This window comes from Barbus barbus (assembly GCF_936440315.1).
Source record: "Barbus barbus genome assembly, chromosome: 4".
In the NCBI taxonomy this organism is placed as follows: Eukaryota; Metazoa; Chordata; class Actinopteri; order Cypriniformes; family Cyprinidae; genus Barbus; species Barbus barbus.
Window position 1 is genome coordinate 10,430,982 of NC_136732.1, and position 19,787 is coordinate 10,450,768.

At 37.4% G+C, this 19,787-nt stretch overlaps 1 protein-coding gene across 1 annotated transcript; it reads left to right on the top strand.

Moving 5' to 3' along the window:
• The first annotated feature begins 3,578 nt into the window (after window positions 1-3,578).
• On the top strand, window positions 3,579-19,649 carry LOC306862829 (ras-related protein Rab-37-like). Its single transcript, XM_079405843.1, has 9 exons — window positions 3,579-4,099; window positions 5,425-5,535; window positions 13,175-13,216; window positions 14,140-14,206; window positions 14,741-14,793; window positions 14,972-15,037; window positions 16,623-16,679; window positions 16,768-16,844; window positions 18,501-19,649. The coding sequence occupies exons 1-9, from the start codon at window positions 3,989-3,991 to the stop codon at window positions 18,607-18,609; spliced, it is 693 nt and encodes a 230-aa protein (XP_079261969.1). The 5' UTR covers window positions 3,579-3,988; the 3' UTR covers window positions 18,610-19,649.
• Window positions 19,650-19,787: the final 138 nt, after the last annotated feature.

Genomic DNA, 19,787 nt, shown 5'->3' on the forward strand with positions numbered 1-19,787 from the left:
ACATGTTTCACTTTAAATACTTTTCAGCTACTATAACTTAAGTCTTTGGGACAAATAGTTATTATGCATCTGAAATGGATGCAGTCACCACCTAACTAATGTCTGTATTGTCAAAAATGTACAGTAGTCAAAGAGATTTCAAATCAATGGATTTATTAAATACAAAATAGAACACATTCAATTCAGGTTAAGTATCTGTAGTACATCAATGTCCAAACACTGTCCATAGCTGAAGTTGGCTGATAGCAAATGAATATTGTAACCTCTTGTAATGAAAACACGCCTCAGCTCTCAAACACCAGACTCTTCCTAACCAGGAACAATCAAAAATAGTCCAGACTCTGGTCTCACGTCAAAAATAACTCTAAATACATATTCAAACTGGACCATGATGTGGTAACCTTACCAATAAAGGTAACGTTACCATCTGGGCCATCATTGGATTAATGTGGGCCTCACCTGGGCAAGCCCGCACTGGGCCTATTTAGGTTTGGTGTGGGCTGACCCTAGCCCACTGTGCCCGCAAGGTCATGTTTGCAGGGATAATAGCAAACTAAGTGGCATCTGTGTTCAAATGCTGCAGGATGTTTTCTCTTCACTAACTTCACTTTTCTTCATCATTTGTGTTCAATGTCTTTTAATCAGCTGTTGTTTTGGTGATTTTAGTGGATGTATGAAATCAGTTCTCCTCAAATTCACACAGGTGTCCTAACAGTGGAAACGCAAGAATCACATTAACTATGATCTACTAACATCTGACAAGTACATAAGTGTCACAATACCTTTATCTTTAGTTGACCCTCCATCTGTTTGTGCATCTGTTCGTGTCTGTCTGTTACAGACCATACTAGTTGGAGACAGTGGAGTGGGGAAGACGTCTCTGTTAGTGCAGTTTGACCAGGGAAAATTCATCCCAGGATCCTTCTCTGCTACTGTGGGCATCGGTTTCACGGTGAGTCTCTCTGCAGAAAGTCACAGATCATTTTTTCTCAGGACACTCAGGTGACTTCACTTTTCTCCATGGAGAAGATACAAAGCACAGGACCAGATACACTGCACAAAAAAATAATAAATAAATAAAATAACCTTAAAACAAGATACATTTACTTAAGAAAGAAAGAACATATTACACAGTCACCTCACAATTATTAATTTTATTACAAGAATATAAAAAATGAATTTATATTTTCTTGAAATTTACAGTCATTGTTTTGTGCCATGTTTTATAAGTAAGTATTTTAGGTAATAAGTTGACATCTTTCTGATGTTAAATAGACTTTTTAACACCATATAAACATAAAGACAGACAAATATTAAAAGAGAACTGCTGGGAGAAAAAAAAAGGAGCAGAACAGGTTTGTTTTACCTCATATTAAATAATACAGATGCATCTCAAAACATTTGAATATTGTGAAAAAGTTATAATTTTTAGTTATAATTTCAAAAAGTGAAACTTTCATATATTCTAGATTCATTACATGTGCAGTAAAACATTTCAAAAGTTTTTTTTGGTTTTAATTTTGGTGATTAGAGCTTACAGCTCATGAAAATAAAAAATGCAGTATCTCAAATATTAGAGTATTTCCTAAGATCAATCAAAAAAAGGATTTGCAGAACAGAAAAGTTCAAGTTCTTTAAAGTATGTTCATTTATGCACTCAATACTTGGTCGGGGCTCCTTTAGCACAAACTCCAGCATCAGTGAGGAATGGCATGGAAGCGATCAGCCTGTGGCTCTGATGAGGCACTATTGAGCCTTCAGCTCGTCTGGATTGTTGGATCGATTGTTTCTCATCTTTCTCTTGAAAATATCCCATAGATTCCATATGGAGCTCAGGTCAAGCATGTTGGCTGGCCAATCAAGCACAGTTATATTATGGTCAGCAAATCACTTGGAAGTAATTTTGGCAGTGTGGGCAGGTGCTAAAGTCCTGCTGGAAAAGGAAATCAGCATCTCCATAAAGCTTGTCAGCAAATGGAACCATAAAATGCTCCAAAATGTCCTGGTAGACACCCCAAATCATCTCTGACTTCAAAAACTTCACACTGGACTTCAAGCAGCTTGGATTCTGTGCCTCTCCACTCTTCCTCCAGACTCCAGACCTTGATTTCCAAATGAAATGCAAAATTGTATTTTATCTGAAAAGTGGACTTTAAGACCACTGAGCAACAGTCCAGTTATTTTCCTCCTTAGCCCAGGTAAGACACTTCTGACGTTGTCTCTGGTACAGAAGTGGCTTGGTAGCCATTTTCCTGAAGACGTCTGAGCGTGGTGACTCTTGATGCACTGACTCCAGCTTCAGTTCACTCCTTGTGAAGCTCTCCCAAGTGTTTGAATCAGCTTTGCTTGACAGTATTCTCAAGCTTGCGGTCATCCCTGTTGCTTGTGTACCTTTTCCTACCCACTTTCTTCCTTCCAGTCAACTTTGCATTTAATATGCTTTGATACAGCGCTCTGTAAACAGCCACACCTTTCAGTAATGACCCTCTGTGACTTACCTTCTTTGTGGAGGGCGTCAATGATTGTCTTCTGGATCATTGCCAAGTCAGCAGTCTTCCCCATTATTGAGGTTTCAAAGAACAAGAGATACCCGAGATTTATACTGTAGGGATGGTCATTAATTGAAACTCAAATGTAAATATTCTAATGTTTGGAGATACTGATTTTTGACTTTCATGAGCTGTAAGCTCTAATCATCAAAATTAAAACAAAAAAAACTTTTGAAATGTTTTACTTTACATGTAATGAATCTAAAATATATGAAAGTTTCACTTTTTGAAATAAGTTATTTCACCTGCATACGTAATTTAGCATTATATCATATTGCTACATTTGTATAAATGTAAGGTTTTATGCAGTTTGTAGGAATTTACGAGGAAAAAATGCTGTAACATAGGCTATATTAGAGAACGATTCCCCTATTATCCTCTACATGCTAACCTTATATCTAAATATGTTACTACTAATATTAAACGCACATGTTTGTGTTGACTGACACACAAATATCACTAACTTCCATGTTAGCTCTGCCTGCTGCATTTGCTCCTCTATCTACTGTCGTAACTCCCTGCAGAGAGCTGCTGGGCTTTCTCAACAGAGAGCGTCTGATTACAATAATATGATAATGATCATTTTACTGCAGGCTCTGATTATAATTACAGAGGGATCTGTCTGGCCTCGGTTGGATCATCACTGTTTGTTGTTGTTTTTTCTTTCATATTTTGTAATTAGTCTCAGTGTTTTTGTGTGTGAAACAGGGTGTTTAATATGTGTGCAGAATATGAGCAGAGTATATTCTGGAAATATGTTTTTTCTGTGCACAAATAAATACCTATTTAGGTGGACTGTGTCAAGACTGAGCTTAAAGAAGACATGCATGAATACATCATTGGTCCTTACAGCCATCCTGCAATATTCCTACAGATCATAACGAGAGAGAAACAAATACTGTTAGATATAAATGATTATTAAAGCAAGTGTTAAGCATTTATTTTAAGACTGTTCTTTTTATATTTTGTTATTATGTGAGATACAGTAGCCTAGATGGATGATAGTGGATGTCGTTACACTCATTGCTCAGTAGAGGGCGGACTAAACACTTGATGGACGCGTTTGGTTTAGTCGCGTCGCTTGATGGGTGTCATTGGTCGGTCTCCTCCTCTCAATCAGTGTGATCAGATGTGATCTGGCACCTGTGTGCGCGCGTTACCCACGGGAGCCTGTTGCTCATGTGCTTCTCTGCTGTGTGAGATTATCCGCGCAACTGCACGATAACGATCAAGGTTTGCGTCTTTGCGCGTTAATGATGATGAAGAGGACGCTTTTCGGATAGATGCATTTTTTGTGTTTCTTCATATATCCTCATCCTTCGGCAGCATCTGATGAAGTTTGGGCGCGTTTTAGATACACTATGTGATGCATTTGTGATATAGTCACCCGGCGCGTCTTAAGAACATCGAAAGCAAGATCCTCGTTATTTGTTTCCGCGATGTCAATCAGAAAAGCAGCATTGATGGAGAATGGGGTTAAAAACGGAACGTCGAGAAATATGCTGGAGCGATGCGCCTCGGTCAATGAGTGTTTTGATATTGCCTTCAAGGTGTGAGTTATATTTTATTATTTAGTTTATTGTTGTTGTGTCTGAAAAATTTGCCCAGCATTAGTTGGCACCTGTGGCGCGCGCGCGTGCGTCTTCTACTCAGTAATCACTTTTTCAAGAATGCAAAGGCATGCTCACAGCCGTGCAACTGTCTGAATTCACTTTAAATGGCTGAAAACATTGTTTTGCATGCAAATTTAATAGTAGTTCACGGTCTAATGGTAAAATACAGCAGTGGTTCTTCAAAACTGGTTTTGCGTTTGGACCAAAGTGGTGACTAAACACAGTATAAAAATGACTGATTCTGCAAAAGTAAAGAAAATAGTAATTCAAATTATAATCAAATCAGCATAATTAGTAATATAACATAGTATTGTTCTCCCGTTTGAAATGTAACCCTATTTTTATTCTATAATGTTAGTCAGTTGCATTTGATTATTATTGCATTGATCTTATCTATAGCTAACATTGTTTTTTCCCCATGCTGCCCACAACCTGTTTTGGGTCGCAAACCACCAGTTGAGAACTACTGCTATATAAAGTATACCGCCTATTTTTTTTACATTTGATGCATTTCCTCCTAATATTTAAGTAATGTGATAGTAGTTTGACTTTTTCCTCACTGGTGGATAAGTATTGACTCAGGGAGAAGGTCATCTCAATGCATCTGAATACATATTGATGTAGGCCTACTCTGAAGAGACACAATGATATAAAAGTCTTAGAGATTCCAGAATTTTATTTTAGTCCTATAAGAGGAGCAGTTTTTGCCTCTGTCTTATTCGAAGTGAAGAAAATGCGTAGATTTAAAGTGATAAACAATATGCAATGTTGGAGTTGACCAGCGGTAGTTTCAGCTAAGAATATTACGCAATACATAATTGGGCAAACACATTTCACAATTTGAGTTTCCTTTCCGTTACAAAGCATTTTCTTCCGTTAAAAACAACTGCGTTTTGGTGTTAAAGTCAACATGGAAGCAAAAATAACCCTAATTACTTTTTAAATACATGTTTCTGCTTTGTGCATGATTTTCTGCATTTATGATACTCTCAATCATTTGATTCGCTCATGTTTTCAAACCCTTTTTCTTAACCACCTGTCACACTTTCCACACCACAGTCATTTTCGACAGATAAAACTGATTCTTACCTGACAGTTTTGTCTTGTTCCACTCAAAAATGTCAATTTATGGAAGTAAAGTGGGTTGTGAATGTCATTCCGTGTTGACATTAACATAAAGTTGGTGAACATTTAGAGCTCATTAAATAAAACCAGGATGTGGTTGTAGGCCTAACAGCTGTCTCTGACCCTGATGCCTTTAGGTGATGCTGCTGGGAGACTCGGCAGTGGGGAAGACCTGCGTCCTGGTGCGCTTTAAAGATGGCGCCTTTCTGGGAGGCAACTTCATTGCCACAGTGGGGATAGACTTTAGGGTGAGCCAGCAGTGGATGGAGCTGGTTTGCTTCTCTTTATACAACGTTTATGGAGGTCATATCATGATAAATCTATTTTTTGTTGAACTAAAATAAGCGTTTGATGTATTGTAAGTTTCAGAGCTAAACGTTTTGTTGCCTACTGTTTTAAATGCTCAAGCTCTTTAATGTCAGGTGAATTTTAAATGGTTTTCAATTTGATCAATATGGTTTGATTTTGCAAAAATTATTGGAGCGTTAGTTATGCATGTCCTCTAAATGTTCTGAAACAAGTAGTAATGTCTAAAAATGTATAAGACGTGCATCCAAATTAAATGTTTAAAAAAGTTTCATATTTAGAATGCAAAGTCGGCAACACCAAAGCTCCAAAAGTAGCAAAAAATGTATTTAAAAGACTTTTGCATAGTGTGTGACGTTTCGAGCACGCAGGCTCTTCATCAGACAAATGAACAACACTGATATGCCACTCAGGTGATCACTTATACCACTTATACCTCCAGGTGATCAAAGGTCGCAGACCTCACAATATTATCATCATAATACCCCAACAAATAAACCAAAACAATAACACATCAAACAAGGAAAATTTTTTAAAAGAAAAACAGCATATAAAGCTATGCAAAATACAATTCTCAAATATGCAATTCAACAGCATTAATTGATACCTGCCTACGTACAAAAATTCAATTAGTACCTTCAAAACCTTTATTAGAGCTGTAAAAAAGCTATATACATACAGTATCTCACAGAAGTGAGTACACCCCTCACATTTTTGTAAATATTTTATATCTTTTCATGTGACAAACACTGAAGAAATGACACTTTGCTACAATGTAAAGTAGTGTGTACAGCTTGTATAACAGTGTAAATTTCCTGTCCCCTCAAAATAACTCAACACACAGCCATTAATGTCTAAACCGCTGGCCACAAAAGTGAATACACCCCTAAGTGAAAATGTCCAAATTGGGCCCAAAGTGTCAATATTTTGTGTGGCCACCATTATTTTCCAGCACTGCCTTAACCCTCTTGGGCATGGAGTTCACCAGAGCTTCACAAGTTGCCACTGGAGTCCTCTTCCACTCCTCCATGACGACATCACGGAGCTGGTGGATGTTAGAGACCTTGCACTCCTCCACCTTCCGTTTGAGGATGCCCCACAGATGCTCAATAGGGTTTAGGTCTGTAGACATTGCTTGGCCAGTCCATCACCTTTACCCTCGGTTTCTTTAGCAAGGCAGTGGTCGTCTTGGAGGTGTGTTTGGAGTCGTTATCATGATGGAATACTGCCCTGCGGCTCAGTCTCTGCTTCAGTATGTTAGCATTCATGGTTCCCTCAATGAACTGTAGCTCCCCAGTGCCGGCAGCAGTCATGCAGCCCCAGACCATGACACTCCCACCACCATGCTTGACTGTAGGCAAGACACACTTGTCTTTATATTCCTCACCTGGTTGCTGCCACACACGCTTGACACCATCTGAACCAAATAAGTTTATCTTGGTCTCATCAGACCACAGGACATGGTTCCAGTAATCCATGTCCTTAGTCTGCTTGTCTTCAGCAAACTGTTTGCGGGCTTTCCTGTGCATCATCTTTAGAAGAGGCTTCCTTCTGGGACGACAGCCATGCAGACCAATTTGATGCAGTGTGCGGCGTATGCTCTGAGCACTGACAGGCTGACCACCCCCCACCCCTTCAACCTCTGCAGCAATGCTGGCAGCACTCGTACGTCTATTTCCAAAACACAACCTCTGGATATGACGCTGAGCACGTGCACTCAACTTCTTTGGTTGACCATGGCGAGGCCTGTTCTGAGTGGAACCTGTCCTGTTAAACCGCTGTATGGTCTTGGCCACCATGCTGCAGCTCAGTTTCAGGGTCTTGGCAATCTTCTTATAGCCTATGCCATCTTTTTGAAGAGCAACAATGATTTTTTTCAGATCCTCAGAGAGTTCTTTGCCATGAGGTGCCATGTTGAACTTCCAGTGACCAGTATGAGAGAGTGAGAGCGATAACACCAAATTTAACACACCTGCTCCTCATTCACACCTGAGATCTTTTAACACTGAGTCACATGACACCGGGGAGAGAAAATGGCTAATTGGGCCCAATTTGGACTTTTGTGGCCAACGGTTTACACATTAATGGCTGTGTGTTGAGTTATTTTGAGGGGACAGCAAATTTACACTGTTATACAAGCTGTACACTCACTACTTTACATTGAAGAAATTACACTTTGCTACAGTGTTGTCACATGAAAAGATATGAAATATTTACAAAAATGTCAGGGGTGTACTCACTTCTGTAAGATACTGTAGATAGATATTTCATATATTAAAGAAATGGATGAATATCAAAGTCCTCATTTAATCCTCTAGGGGACAACGTATCTAATGTAAAAAACCAAAAGGCCTCACATTGTAAAAGTAATTTATCACCACCGCGCCATGGACACTTGACTACCTCTATTCCTATGTACTGAAGAGTGGAAACGGAGTGAAATTTTTTTTGCTACATTTGGAGCTTTGGTGTTGCCGACTTTCTAAATATGCTTCTACTTGTTTTTTAGTCGAGCACCCATTTGAGATCGATGTGCGTGCTGTTGCTTGCTCTTTAAAAAAAAGTTTAATAAAAATGCATTTTAGAACTTTAAACAACATTCAAATGAACACTCTGTTTACATGTTAACCAGTGTTCTGAGAACATTCGTTAGCTGGGTTCTCATAGAATTAGAATGGTTATAGAGTGTCTTTGGTGTAAACAAGCCTTTACATCGTTTTCTTAACGAACAACAGAAGCATGCTTATGATGTCAAGACAGAGCAGCTTATTTTATTTTTTTTGTTTTTTAAAGTCTATGATTGTTTCAATCTCATCTTAACAGCTTGAGTAGCACATTTGAGTGCAGATTGTTTTATGAATCACATAAATGTCACAATGTAATGCTGCTTTGCCAAGAGGCTGTTGTTGAAGGATGAGACATCACAAACTATATTAGACCCGAAAGCAAACCCGCAGCTCACAGCAAAGTGCTGTTTCTCATTTCACATGTGAAGAGGGTGTTTATTTCACAGACTTATAGAGAGAATTTACCCAAAATGGAAAATTGTCATTTACTTGCCCTCATGTTGTATGTATTACTTAATTTATTCTGTGGAACATGAGAAAAATTATTTTTTTATTTGGTGTACCATTTACACAAAGCCTGGTCTCATGACAATGATATGACCCTTTAACACTTAAAACCAGCATCTAATCAATAAGCCGTTCTGGCACTCCATCATAGAGACGTTGTGTGTGTGTGCTTCTCTGTATTCACTGTCCATTGGCATTTAACTGTGCAAATCTCTGTGGTCTTCTGAAGTGGTGCTGGTGCAGTCCAGCAGCCTCTCGGACAAATTTGTGAAGCCATTGTGCCACTCAAGATGTCTTGGAGTGTTTGGATATAACAGGCCAATCTGATGCTCGTTCACGTTTCAGTCTGGCTAAATGATTAACCCATCGCCCCATGACACTTTGGGTCTTGAGCTGCACCTGCCAAGCACTTGGTTGGGGAGAAAAAGAGAATTTTTTTTGTTAAAACTTACCTGGGGTGTATTTAAAGTCAGAGTGAGATGAAAACTCACCCGTACTAGCCTACTAATTTTGTATTTAATATACTAAAAATGATTCTTCAGTACTGCTTAAGATAAACTTAAGATCATCTAAGTGTACTCAACTGTGCTATTTTGGGACACCATGAATATGAACTAAAATGCGCTTTTAACATACTATCTCTGTATTTAAAAAAAAATATATTTAGTCACTTGTTGTACACTTGAGTGTACTAGTGTATGAAAGATGGGTTCAAGTGTAAGTGGTAACAAATACATTTTGGCCTGGTTTCACAGACAGGGTTTAGACTAAGCCAGGATTAGGCCGTAGTTCAATTAGGACATTTAAGTCATTTTTATAAACATGCCTTAGAAAAAAAAAAACATTACTGATGTGCAACTTGAGACAAAACGAGGGCACTGACATATTTTAAGATAAATCAGTGCAAGTTTCTTTCAATTGAAACACATTTTATTTTGGGACTAGGCTTATGCCTTGTCTGTGAAACCGGGGGTTTAGTTCATATTCATGGTGTCCCAAAATAGCACAGTTGAGTACACTTAGATGATCTTAAGTTTATCTTAAGAAGTACTAAAGAATCAATTTAATATATTAAGTACAAAATTTGTGGGTGAATATAGAGCACTTGTATGACGTATGTTGGACCTCGAGTAATTTAGTCCACTTAAACCCCGTCCCTCCACAAATGACTGCAAACTGGCATTTGTTTAATAGTGCAACGGCCATATCTCAAAATCCAGTCAACAACCAATAGATTGTAATGTGAGACTTGGTAGGGCTCTTTTCCTTTTACAATAATCGGTTACACTTTGTCGCAATACAGAAGAAAAGATCTGTTGCTACTTCAGTTTCACCAAGACTTTAGAGACCCAGTGAAATGATGCATATCCTATTAAAACTGAAAGTTTGAGTGTGACCTGTCTAAGAGCTCATCGGCCTGTATTATATTATCATTTGCTAATTACAGTTACTACCTACATTGCCACTGTAGAGAGCATTTGATTGGACAAAAATTGGTATACGCACCTAAATGCAAGATGAGTCATCAAAATTGTGGGTTTATTTTCTCAAACGGTGAATTAAAAATATATCAGAGTCATGTTTTCATTTTTTGGAGTCATTACAGTTAATACACCTACATGTTAATGTAAGAGGCCGTTGTCAGTTGGCGTTAAGGGCGCATGCTTTATTGGAGGAAAATAAAGTTTGTCATGCTCCACAAATAGATTTTTGCCCTCAAACCAAGTTTTTGCAAGGTTAGCATAAAATACATTGAAACGTTCAAGGCTTGGCATGTGATGTGGACCGGTTTTGAACGTCAGATTTGAGTAGAAAGTGCCATGCTTTCAGACAGAAGGTGACTTTAGGAAGTTCAAAAACCCTTTTAAACCCTCATTCTTTGATCGCCTGCCGACAACGTCTAAAATTTGTCTGAAATGAAGCATCTGCTGCAGCTCAGGGAAACATTGAAGCGTTTCTGTGCTGGTAGTTTTTTTTGAATGGCACAGCGGCAGCACTATAGCCTGTGTCTATTTTGGGCTCTTCCTTGTAGCACTTGCTCAGCATGAGGATGTGTGGGAGCCAGAGCAGAGCAAGTCTGATGCCAGAGAAATGGAAAGCCATTATAACAAATTGATGGCTATGCTTGATTTATGCTGGATAGGCAGAGGCCCTGAAAGATGTATGTTTTTCATAAATTGATATCCTTTCCGGTGTCAAAAGGGCCTTGTAACTGAAACAAGGTCAAGTTTCCATTTCTCAAATAACAGGTTGAGACTTGAAGAGATCAAGCAGATTCCTAGAGCAACTGATAGATGAATGTCCTATAGTCGTATATCATCGCCATTGCAGGAATGGAAATTGTAAGGAATGTAACGATTCTGGCTTTGATCCCGGTCTTTTAACATTTCCATTATTGATTCTTTTAGTACTTTCGAGGAAGTACCATCAATATTTGTTCACGACTGACACTAATTTAAAGGGATCGTTCAATCCAAAATAAGATTGTAATCTCACCTTCATGCCGTTCCAAACGTGGAAGTGAATAGTGACCAAAGCGTCTCATGCTTCAAAAACCCACCATGAAAGAAGCGCAAATATTCATATGACTCACTATGTTCTTTGTCTTACACAGTCATATGATAGATTTGTGTAAGGAACAGACCAAAATGTAATTTCTTGTGTGATTTGTGGAAGAAAGTGAACAAAATGAGTTTGAGATTTAGTTTTGGGAATATTTAGTTAACATTAATCATTAACTCATAAGTAGGGCTGAGAGAAATTTGAGTGATATTATCAATATCTTTGCAGGGAATATTGCAATAATGTTAAGTCTATAACCAATTTCACTCATCTCTCACAAATGTTCCTGTATCTATTTGTGTAAGGGCTTTGTGAAAAGCGTCAAAGGTTTCCATGTAAAACAGGTTTCTTTCTAAAAACAGCGTTGTGTATTGTAGCCAATCACAGACGTGTCTGTTGAGTGCTGAACACGCTGACCAATCAGAGGTGTTTAGGTTCACAGCCACTCTGTACGGCTCAAAACCCTGGAGTTTCATTCAGATCACTCACTTCATGATCATGTTTTTATGTGCTTGTGAATCCTTTGTGCATTTATAACACCTCTACTTTGTGTTTTCATGCCTACTGATTAAATTACATAGTGAGTGATGGCAAATTTGAAATCTTTCTTTCTTCTGACCACATAACCCAGCTCTCTATTTTTGTTCCTCTTTTGTAGTTATAGAAAGGCTGTCCTAGATTTTTTTTTTTTTCCTTTTGCTATTGGAACAAATAGGAATGCCAAAAAAGATTTAGTTTACATTTAGCACTATAGAAATTCACCTAACTATGATGATTTCTGCTTATGGGAAACCCAGAAATGTGAAAAGGGTCCATTAGCTATTCCATCCGGAGGAAAAAACAAAAACCTTTTTGATTTCTTTCTTTCGAGAGCAAATGCAAAAATATCAGTACTTGCGTATTGTTAAAATTGGGAAAAATATAGAGAACATTTTTTAAGCTTTATGTTCCTGTATTTAAAAAATTAAAACCGTTCTGAAAATGAACCAAATCCTAATCATCAGTGGATTTCATTTGATCTTATTCTGCAGCTTTTGTTGGCTTGCGCTTGGAGAAACAATGACACATCCGAGCTCTGCTGAACGCACTTCTGTGAAGAAAAAGATTTGTGTTTTCATTCAAGTCAGATATGGGACAATGGAGACATACCTGCGTTCTTATTGAACCGGTTAATGTTTTCCTCGAATTGCTTTGTGCTCTGCTCTGATTTAATTTCTCTGAACTCCCTGGAAGGAGAAAGCAGCCAAAGTGTGTCTTTGAGATTACGGTTACTCTATAGTCCACCACATAAGCATTGTGGTGTCATTTACTCTCCTGTTGCTGATAATGTGACATGATGAAAAGGTGAAGGGTGCAGTTTCTGTGTAACTGGTGGCACCTACAAATGAAACTACTTTGTGTTTTCTCTGCATGTTGAGCTTTAAACGCCTACGTTTCTGATCCGTCAGCATTAACTACAGTCTTTGTGTACATATTCAGGATTGAAAGATTGGTCGGCCTGTATATGTGAATGTCTGCGGATGATAATTGCTCATCTCTGAAATTCTCACTTCCATTTGTGTGACTGATGTCTCTGATTGCACTGCCATTTGGTACATGGAAACATCTTAAGTCTGGTCCTCTCAGTGCAGAAGGTGCGATTTTTAAAACATTTAGTTCACAAAGGAAGTAACGGCTGACGTCAACAGGAAATTAAGCGGGGAGCTGGTCTGTTATTTCATCTCCACTATATAATTAAGTCTATGTGGAGAGCCTGGCCACACAAAAGCAAAATTGCACAGTTCTCACTTTAGTAGTAGCTAAATTGTTTTCCTATTTGGTTTATTTCCTTGAATAACAAAATGTTTACTTGTTCATTATTTTGTCTTTCATTTGTGAAAAAGAAAGTGTAATGTGGTTTCCGAAGTACTTTTTGTGTGTTAATGGGTGTTTCTTCTTCCTGTAGAATAAGGTGGTGACTGTGGATAACATGAAAGTCAAACTCCAGGTGAGCAAACAAGACAAGCATCACTATTAATTACATTGATTTGAGTACTGTATTGAACTCCTGTCCTGTTCTATTTGTCATATAGGCATGAATAATGCCTCAAATCATGCGACTTGAGCAGACGACTGCTGTTATGGTCAGATTTTCACCTGCTGGATGATAAAACGGATTTCAAAAATCCCAATGCTTTAGAGTCAAGGAGGGAGCCAGTACGCATTACAAATAACTAGTAACACATTACTTTTAAATTTACAAGAAAATATGAGTTACTTTTTCAGATAAGTGACGCATTGCACTTCCTTCAGCCTGATGCTTATTTGTTTTGTTGTAAAAAGGGCCTTTACAGTTGCCAAAAATATAACTTCTTCCTCATTTGTTATTAAAAATGAACGAGCAAGCCCAGCTCAGAAGACAAAAAGAAACACAAGTAACATAATGGATTCCTTTCCATAAAAAATAACTAAGTAATGCAATTAGTTACTTTTTTATGAAGTAACGCATTACTTTTAAAAGTAACTTTCCCCAACACTGGACGGAGCAGAGCTGTATCTACCGACCAGAATGTCATCGACTATGGAGTGAACTCTTGACTTGACTCACAGCTAACACCTTAGCAACCAGCTAGGAATGCCCTAGCAACCAGCCAGACTGCATGTGGTGGTGTGTTTTGTGCCGCTCGCATTGTTTTTCACAAAATTCAATTTGGTTGGCCTCCTGCCTGTTCAAAGATCAGGACGAAATCACAAAACAAATGATTTGTAATGGTTTCAGGTTTCTCTCTTTGTAAAACAGATTTGGAAAAATGACACATGTTGATACTTGGGGTCAATTCAGGTTAATTGGGACTTTTTTTTTTTTCAGACCAGTGTCCTAAATGTACCCCTTCATGACATGCTTTACCTGTTAACGCTCCTCTCCTGCAGATGTGGGACACGGCTGGTCAGGAGCGGTTCCGCAGTGTTACTCACGCATACTACAGAGACGCTCAGGGTAAAAATGCCACCTTCACTTTATTACAAGTCTTTTTATTACAACTCTTTTGAATTAAAATGATAGTTTACACTCAATATGTTATCGCATACTGTTTTATAATGTACTACAATACTGCGGTGCAGATAATTGCCACTATTTGCAATTAGTATAAATAGCAGAAAATCCTGCTATTTTGAAATGGTGTAACTATAATCTATTACTGTTTGCACTTTTTACAAATAGCATATCTATAAGAAATTACTGCTATTTTCATTTAGTGCGAATAGCTGCTGCCTATATACATGTCACCATTTGGCTTTAAATAGGCAAATATGAATATATACCATATCATAGTATAGAAATGGTTTCTCAGTAGAGCGTTTCATTCAGTCTGTGAGAGATCACTGCAGTGAACTTTAAACACTGCGGCCAAATTTGTACAGTCACAACTCCTGAAGAACATGGCAGACTGTTGAGTCAGTGTTTAATTGCTATAAAGCTCAGCTCTGAATCATTCGCTGTGATCTGAACATGCTGTGCTTTCCATTACAGCTCTGCTGCTGCTGTATGACATCACGAGAAAGACCTCCTTCGACAACATCCGAGTAAGACAAACAAACACTTCAGGACGTTTTTAGATATGTATTTATTGGATGTTGTCATTTCCTTGCTGCTGTTAGTGTGGGTTGTGAAATGACATGCATTTCTACCCCAGATGCGTTTCTTGTCCTTCAAAGGTTTTTTTCTTTCTTTTTTTCTTTTTGCATGTCTATCGCTACGCAGGCCTGGCTGACTGAAATCTACGAGTATGCAAAGAAGGATGTGGTCATCATGTTGCTTGGCAACAAGGTAAGTGGGACTTCCTGAAAGGAGTGAACAGATAACCAACCCCTCTTGAAAGGTGCAAATAATGTTTTAATGTACATGCAGACACACACACACACAAACATACAGAGAGAGAGAGAGCTGCAAATCAGTTTTTTATTTTTTATGATTCTCCGCCTTTTGTGTGTCAGTGTGTCATTTCAGGCGGTAATTCATTTTAGACGGAAGCAACGTTTAACAAACGTTTTACAACGTTTGTTCATCTTTTATCTCTTGATGTGTGGTTACGGTGTGTTCTGGTGTAACTGCCCTAACTGGTTTTCCACTGGATTAGATAGCGCCCCCTAATGGAGCCAGAAAGCCTCCTTGTTACACCTTAAAATAAATTGTAAACAAAAAAATGTTATCAGGCTTTGACCTCTCTTATAATATGATATAGTGAAAATATGGTGCTCGTACTTGCATCGTAAGTACATAATAGTAAAGGCCACCTAATATAAAGTCAATTTTATTCAAAAGCACAAACTGACCAAAAAAAAGGCAATTTGGTGCAGTTAGTCAAAACAAGTCAGATGAAATTCCACTAGCTTGTAATGTAAATCAAAGAGATGTATAGCAGACTTGCATAATACAGTATATTACAGTATAATATATTTACATAAAATGCATATGAATATCAGTTGTAACTCTATATCTCCAAATAATGTCTTAAGAAACAAGATGTTTAGTTTTATGATCAAAGTTCAGTAGGATTTATTGATGGGGGCAAAACATATAATGCAGTGCAATACAATGATAATGGAGAGATGAATAAATAAAATGTTCTCAAAAGCCTGATGGATCATATTTGATTTGTCTCAAATTAATTGTATGGATAATCAAACAAACCTAAGTAGCTCTAGTCCAGTAAATTCGCAGCATGTGCATCACAACCTGAAGCAGGACACATACTGTATGTAGCCTACAATAGTACTAAAAGGCCTTTTACTTGCTAAAAAAGTATAAACTATCTATCAGACAGCAGAAGACATCAGCAGATTGTGTACAGCAGGTTTTTCAGGAGAGTTTGTTGTTAATTTAGAGCACTTAGGTATTTGCATATCAAATATGATGCAGTAGGCTTTATTGGAATGAGCTTTATTTGTGTCATTATGAAGTTACCACAGAACATTTCAGCTCTTCCGCTAGTGTTTACAGTAATGCACTTACAGTGAAAGTAAACTAGGCCAGCGTTCTGAGTTCTAAAGATCTCATTGATTTACATTACAAGCTGTCAGAATTCAATTTTTCTTGCTGCACCGAATTGCATACTTCTGCTCAGTCGGGGCTCTGATGAAATGTGATTATTTTATTTTTTCTTCCTTCTGCATGAGCTCCATATTCTCCTATTTCATACTATCAGAGTCATAAAATGTATCAAATATGATATAAAACATGAGACACATTTGCAAACTTTTGTCTAAATGTATATTTTTCCATCCACTGGACCTCTATTCTCACTCTCGTTGGTTTATTTGATTCTGTAAGGACAACAAGGACATGTACTATATTTGAGGGTAGTTTCACACATACGTTGCTGTTTTATATTAATATGTAATTGTTCGTACAGTCAGACATGGCTGCTGAGAGGGTGATCACGCATGAAGAAGGAGAGAAGCTGGCTAAGGTATGAGTGTCTATGACTTTAACATACCTGCTATTACACAGTTTAATAGTTTATTTAACTGCAACATTCTGCTGTTTCTTTATTGAAGGAATACGGAGTCCCTTTCATGGAGACCAGTGCCAAGACCGGTGTCAATGTGGAACTCGCTTTCTATGCCATAGCAAGGTTTGAGGATTGTCCTAGTGAATTTTACACAAATGTCTTGTATACAGATTGAAACAAGTAACATCAACATGCTCTTTCAGTTTTTATACTTCAAAATGTAAACTTCATGTTTAATTCAATGTGCTACTTGCCATTTCTTTGAAATTATTTGTCAAATTTCTGAGTAAACCAGTTCTGAGTTGCACCATTTTTTTCCACCCTGGTTTGCCAACCACTTATTAGCAACGACTTTGTAATACTAATGCAAAAGACTTGGTGTAAATCTGCAAATCCCTTGTGAAAGAGCCATGTTTTTTTCAGACACTTAATTGCATATTAATATAATAGAGATTAAATGGTTGTGTTATAGTTCACATTTATATAAAATGCAGTTAATTGAATTTAAGTGTTTTTTGACCCCCTTATGTAGGACTTAATCACGTGTTTATGTAATAGTAATTATATTTTAGTTTACCATAAATGTATTCGGCAACACTTATTACATATAAAGTATAAAAATACCTCTAATGCCTGTAAAATATGGTTAAAGTGTGTTGCCGAATGCATTTATGATAAGCTAAAATATAATTGAATGCAATTTCTAATGAAACGTTATTTAAAATATATTCGTAATTGCACATTTGCAGCAAAGTTGCACTTTAGTACATTTAAAATGTATTAACTTTAAATGTAATATTGGATAGTGCACTATACATTGCATTAAAATATCTGTACTTTAAAAGATCAACAAAAATGGATTCAAATGATTTTAAAAGTAAAACCTTTTGACGCAAGTACACTTTTAAAAACTTAACATTCAAAAACTGTAATAAAGTATTAAAAAACAGTCATAAAAGTGTCTATCTTTTACTACTCTCTCTCTGTAAATAAGTGTTCTTTTATTTCATACTTATTTCGGAGTGTCTATTTACACTAAGTGCAAATAGCCTGCCTTGTTGGCAAAGGCTATTTACACTAACGTCACCCACCAACGTGTGATTGGGTTAGTCAACACTAAAAAAAGACGCCAATTCAGCATCAGCTTCAGGGCGTAGATGGTAAGGCACATGCTTTTTGACGCGATCGACACGAGTTCGAGCCCACCTTTTACCAAACTCTTTTCCCTCCCTTTTCAAATCTCATATCGCATCAGAAAGGCATTTATTTTCAATAAAAATGAAGAAAATAATCAAAAGGTTGAAAATAAAAGTATCGGGTAGGTGTAGGGAGGGCTTTATTGTCCCAATAAGGTGGCATCCATTTAATAATTGGAATTAAAACTATTAATTTACACTCAATACTTTATTATTGCATACTGTTTTATAATGTACTACAATACTGAGGTGCAGATAATTGGCACTATTTGCAAGTAGTAGTATAAATAGCAAAAAATACTGCTATTTTCACTTAGTGTAAATGGCATCCATCGCTAAAAAATATGCTATTTGCACTTAATAGCCACTGTCATATTTTATTTGCTAGTAGTTTTTAAAAGGACTCAAGTACACTACAAGTGCACATTCAGTACAAGCGCACTTTTTCACAAGTTTATTCAAACATAAGCGCTTCAAGGTTTTTTAAGGCTTTGTCAAACCATCATTCAAAGTTTGCCTTGAACTCCTATTTCTATTTATTACACTGAAACTGAAGAATGTTTTTTCTTTTATTGCCACACAGAGAACTCAAGCACAGAAACATCCAGCAGCCCCACGAGCCCAAGTTCAAGATCCATGATTACATCGAGTCCGAGAAGCAGAAGTCCAACTGCTGCGGCCGCCTCATGTGACCAGCTCCACATCTCCAGACAAAGACGTGGGTGAATGAAACGTGCTTTGTTTTGATGTGTCCGATCCCCCAGACCCCTGTTCGCTTTATAGTCAGGAATATACAGCCAAATACTGCTGAGGTGCATCAGAGTAATACGTTTCTGCTTTATGAACTGTATTAATCCAGGTGTGTACAGTACCCAGGTGTGTCTGATTATTCCAGGTATGTTTGTTTGTGTAACGTGGTTTCCGGGTTTCTTCTCTGATGGTTATAGCCTCTATCTACACACAGTGTAAAATATATTAGTATTGAATTACATTATGTGCCACGCAAATGTGCTTGGGCGGTGAGCTTTTTATATATATAAGTTCTTTACTGTATATTTGAGTGTCTTGCGGAGTCAGAATATCAGCTTATGTCAAGTATTATGTTTACAATCAGTATATATTGACTTGAAAACAATCATAACATAGCTTGACCGAGTCAGGCCTGATTATGAGGTAATATGGGTTTCTTTTTGCTTCACGTGCAAGCATGTCACATTCACACCTGTTGCTGTTTGACTTCGAGATTGATGTGAAATGTGAATCTGGATTGTATCGTACAATATTTTGATTTGTCTCATACCTACACTTTCCATTTTTCACAGTGATCACAAAGTGCCATGAGAAAGTCCATTTGCAACCACTTAAGTGTTTTGTAAGTTTTTTTTTTTTTTTTTTTTTTTGTGTAAGTTTCCGGTGTTTTCCATAGTTTCATTTATTTCACATTTAAAGCCACAGGGGGGCGATATTACACACCGAGAATTACTAATAAATAGTAATGAACTTAATTCAATTGCCTTACCTTTGAAATTTCAAATGTGTGTCCTGTACTTTTGAATAATAAAGTGAATTGTTAACATCAGGTTAACTTATTGGTCTCGGTTTGGGATAAGAGATGAACAAACTTTATTTGAATGAGTAAATGCTTGTGTTGTACTATTCCTTGTGAGTTGTTTTGCATAAAATCATCTGCCAAATTAATAAATGTAAATGTTATTTGATCTTGTCGAGACTGATTTTGGTTATGCGTTTGTTTTGTGATGCGAGTCATGTGACTGAACCTGTTTGTTAAATATTTGGCTCATAGCAAAGAGTAATGAGCAAGAAAGGACATCATATCTATCGAGTTGCTGTTTTCTTCAAGCCAGAAACG

Bases quoted from the DNA above. Each gene is read 5' to 3' on its own strand.
- LOC306862829 (XM_079405843.1), top strand. From the start codon at position 3,989: ATGTCAATCAGAAAAGCAGCATTGATGGAGAATGGGGTTAAAAACGGA. The intron at 4,100-5,424 runs GTGTGAGTTATA...TGATGCCTTTAG, and splicing joins GTTTTGATATTGCCTTCAAG to GTGATGCTGCTGGGAGACTC. The intron at 16,845-18,500 runs GTTTGAGGATTG...ATTGCCACACAG, and splicing joins GCTTTCTATGCCATAGCAAG to AGAACTCAAGCACAGAAACA.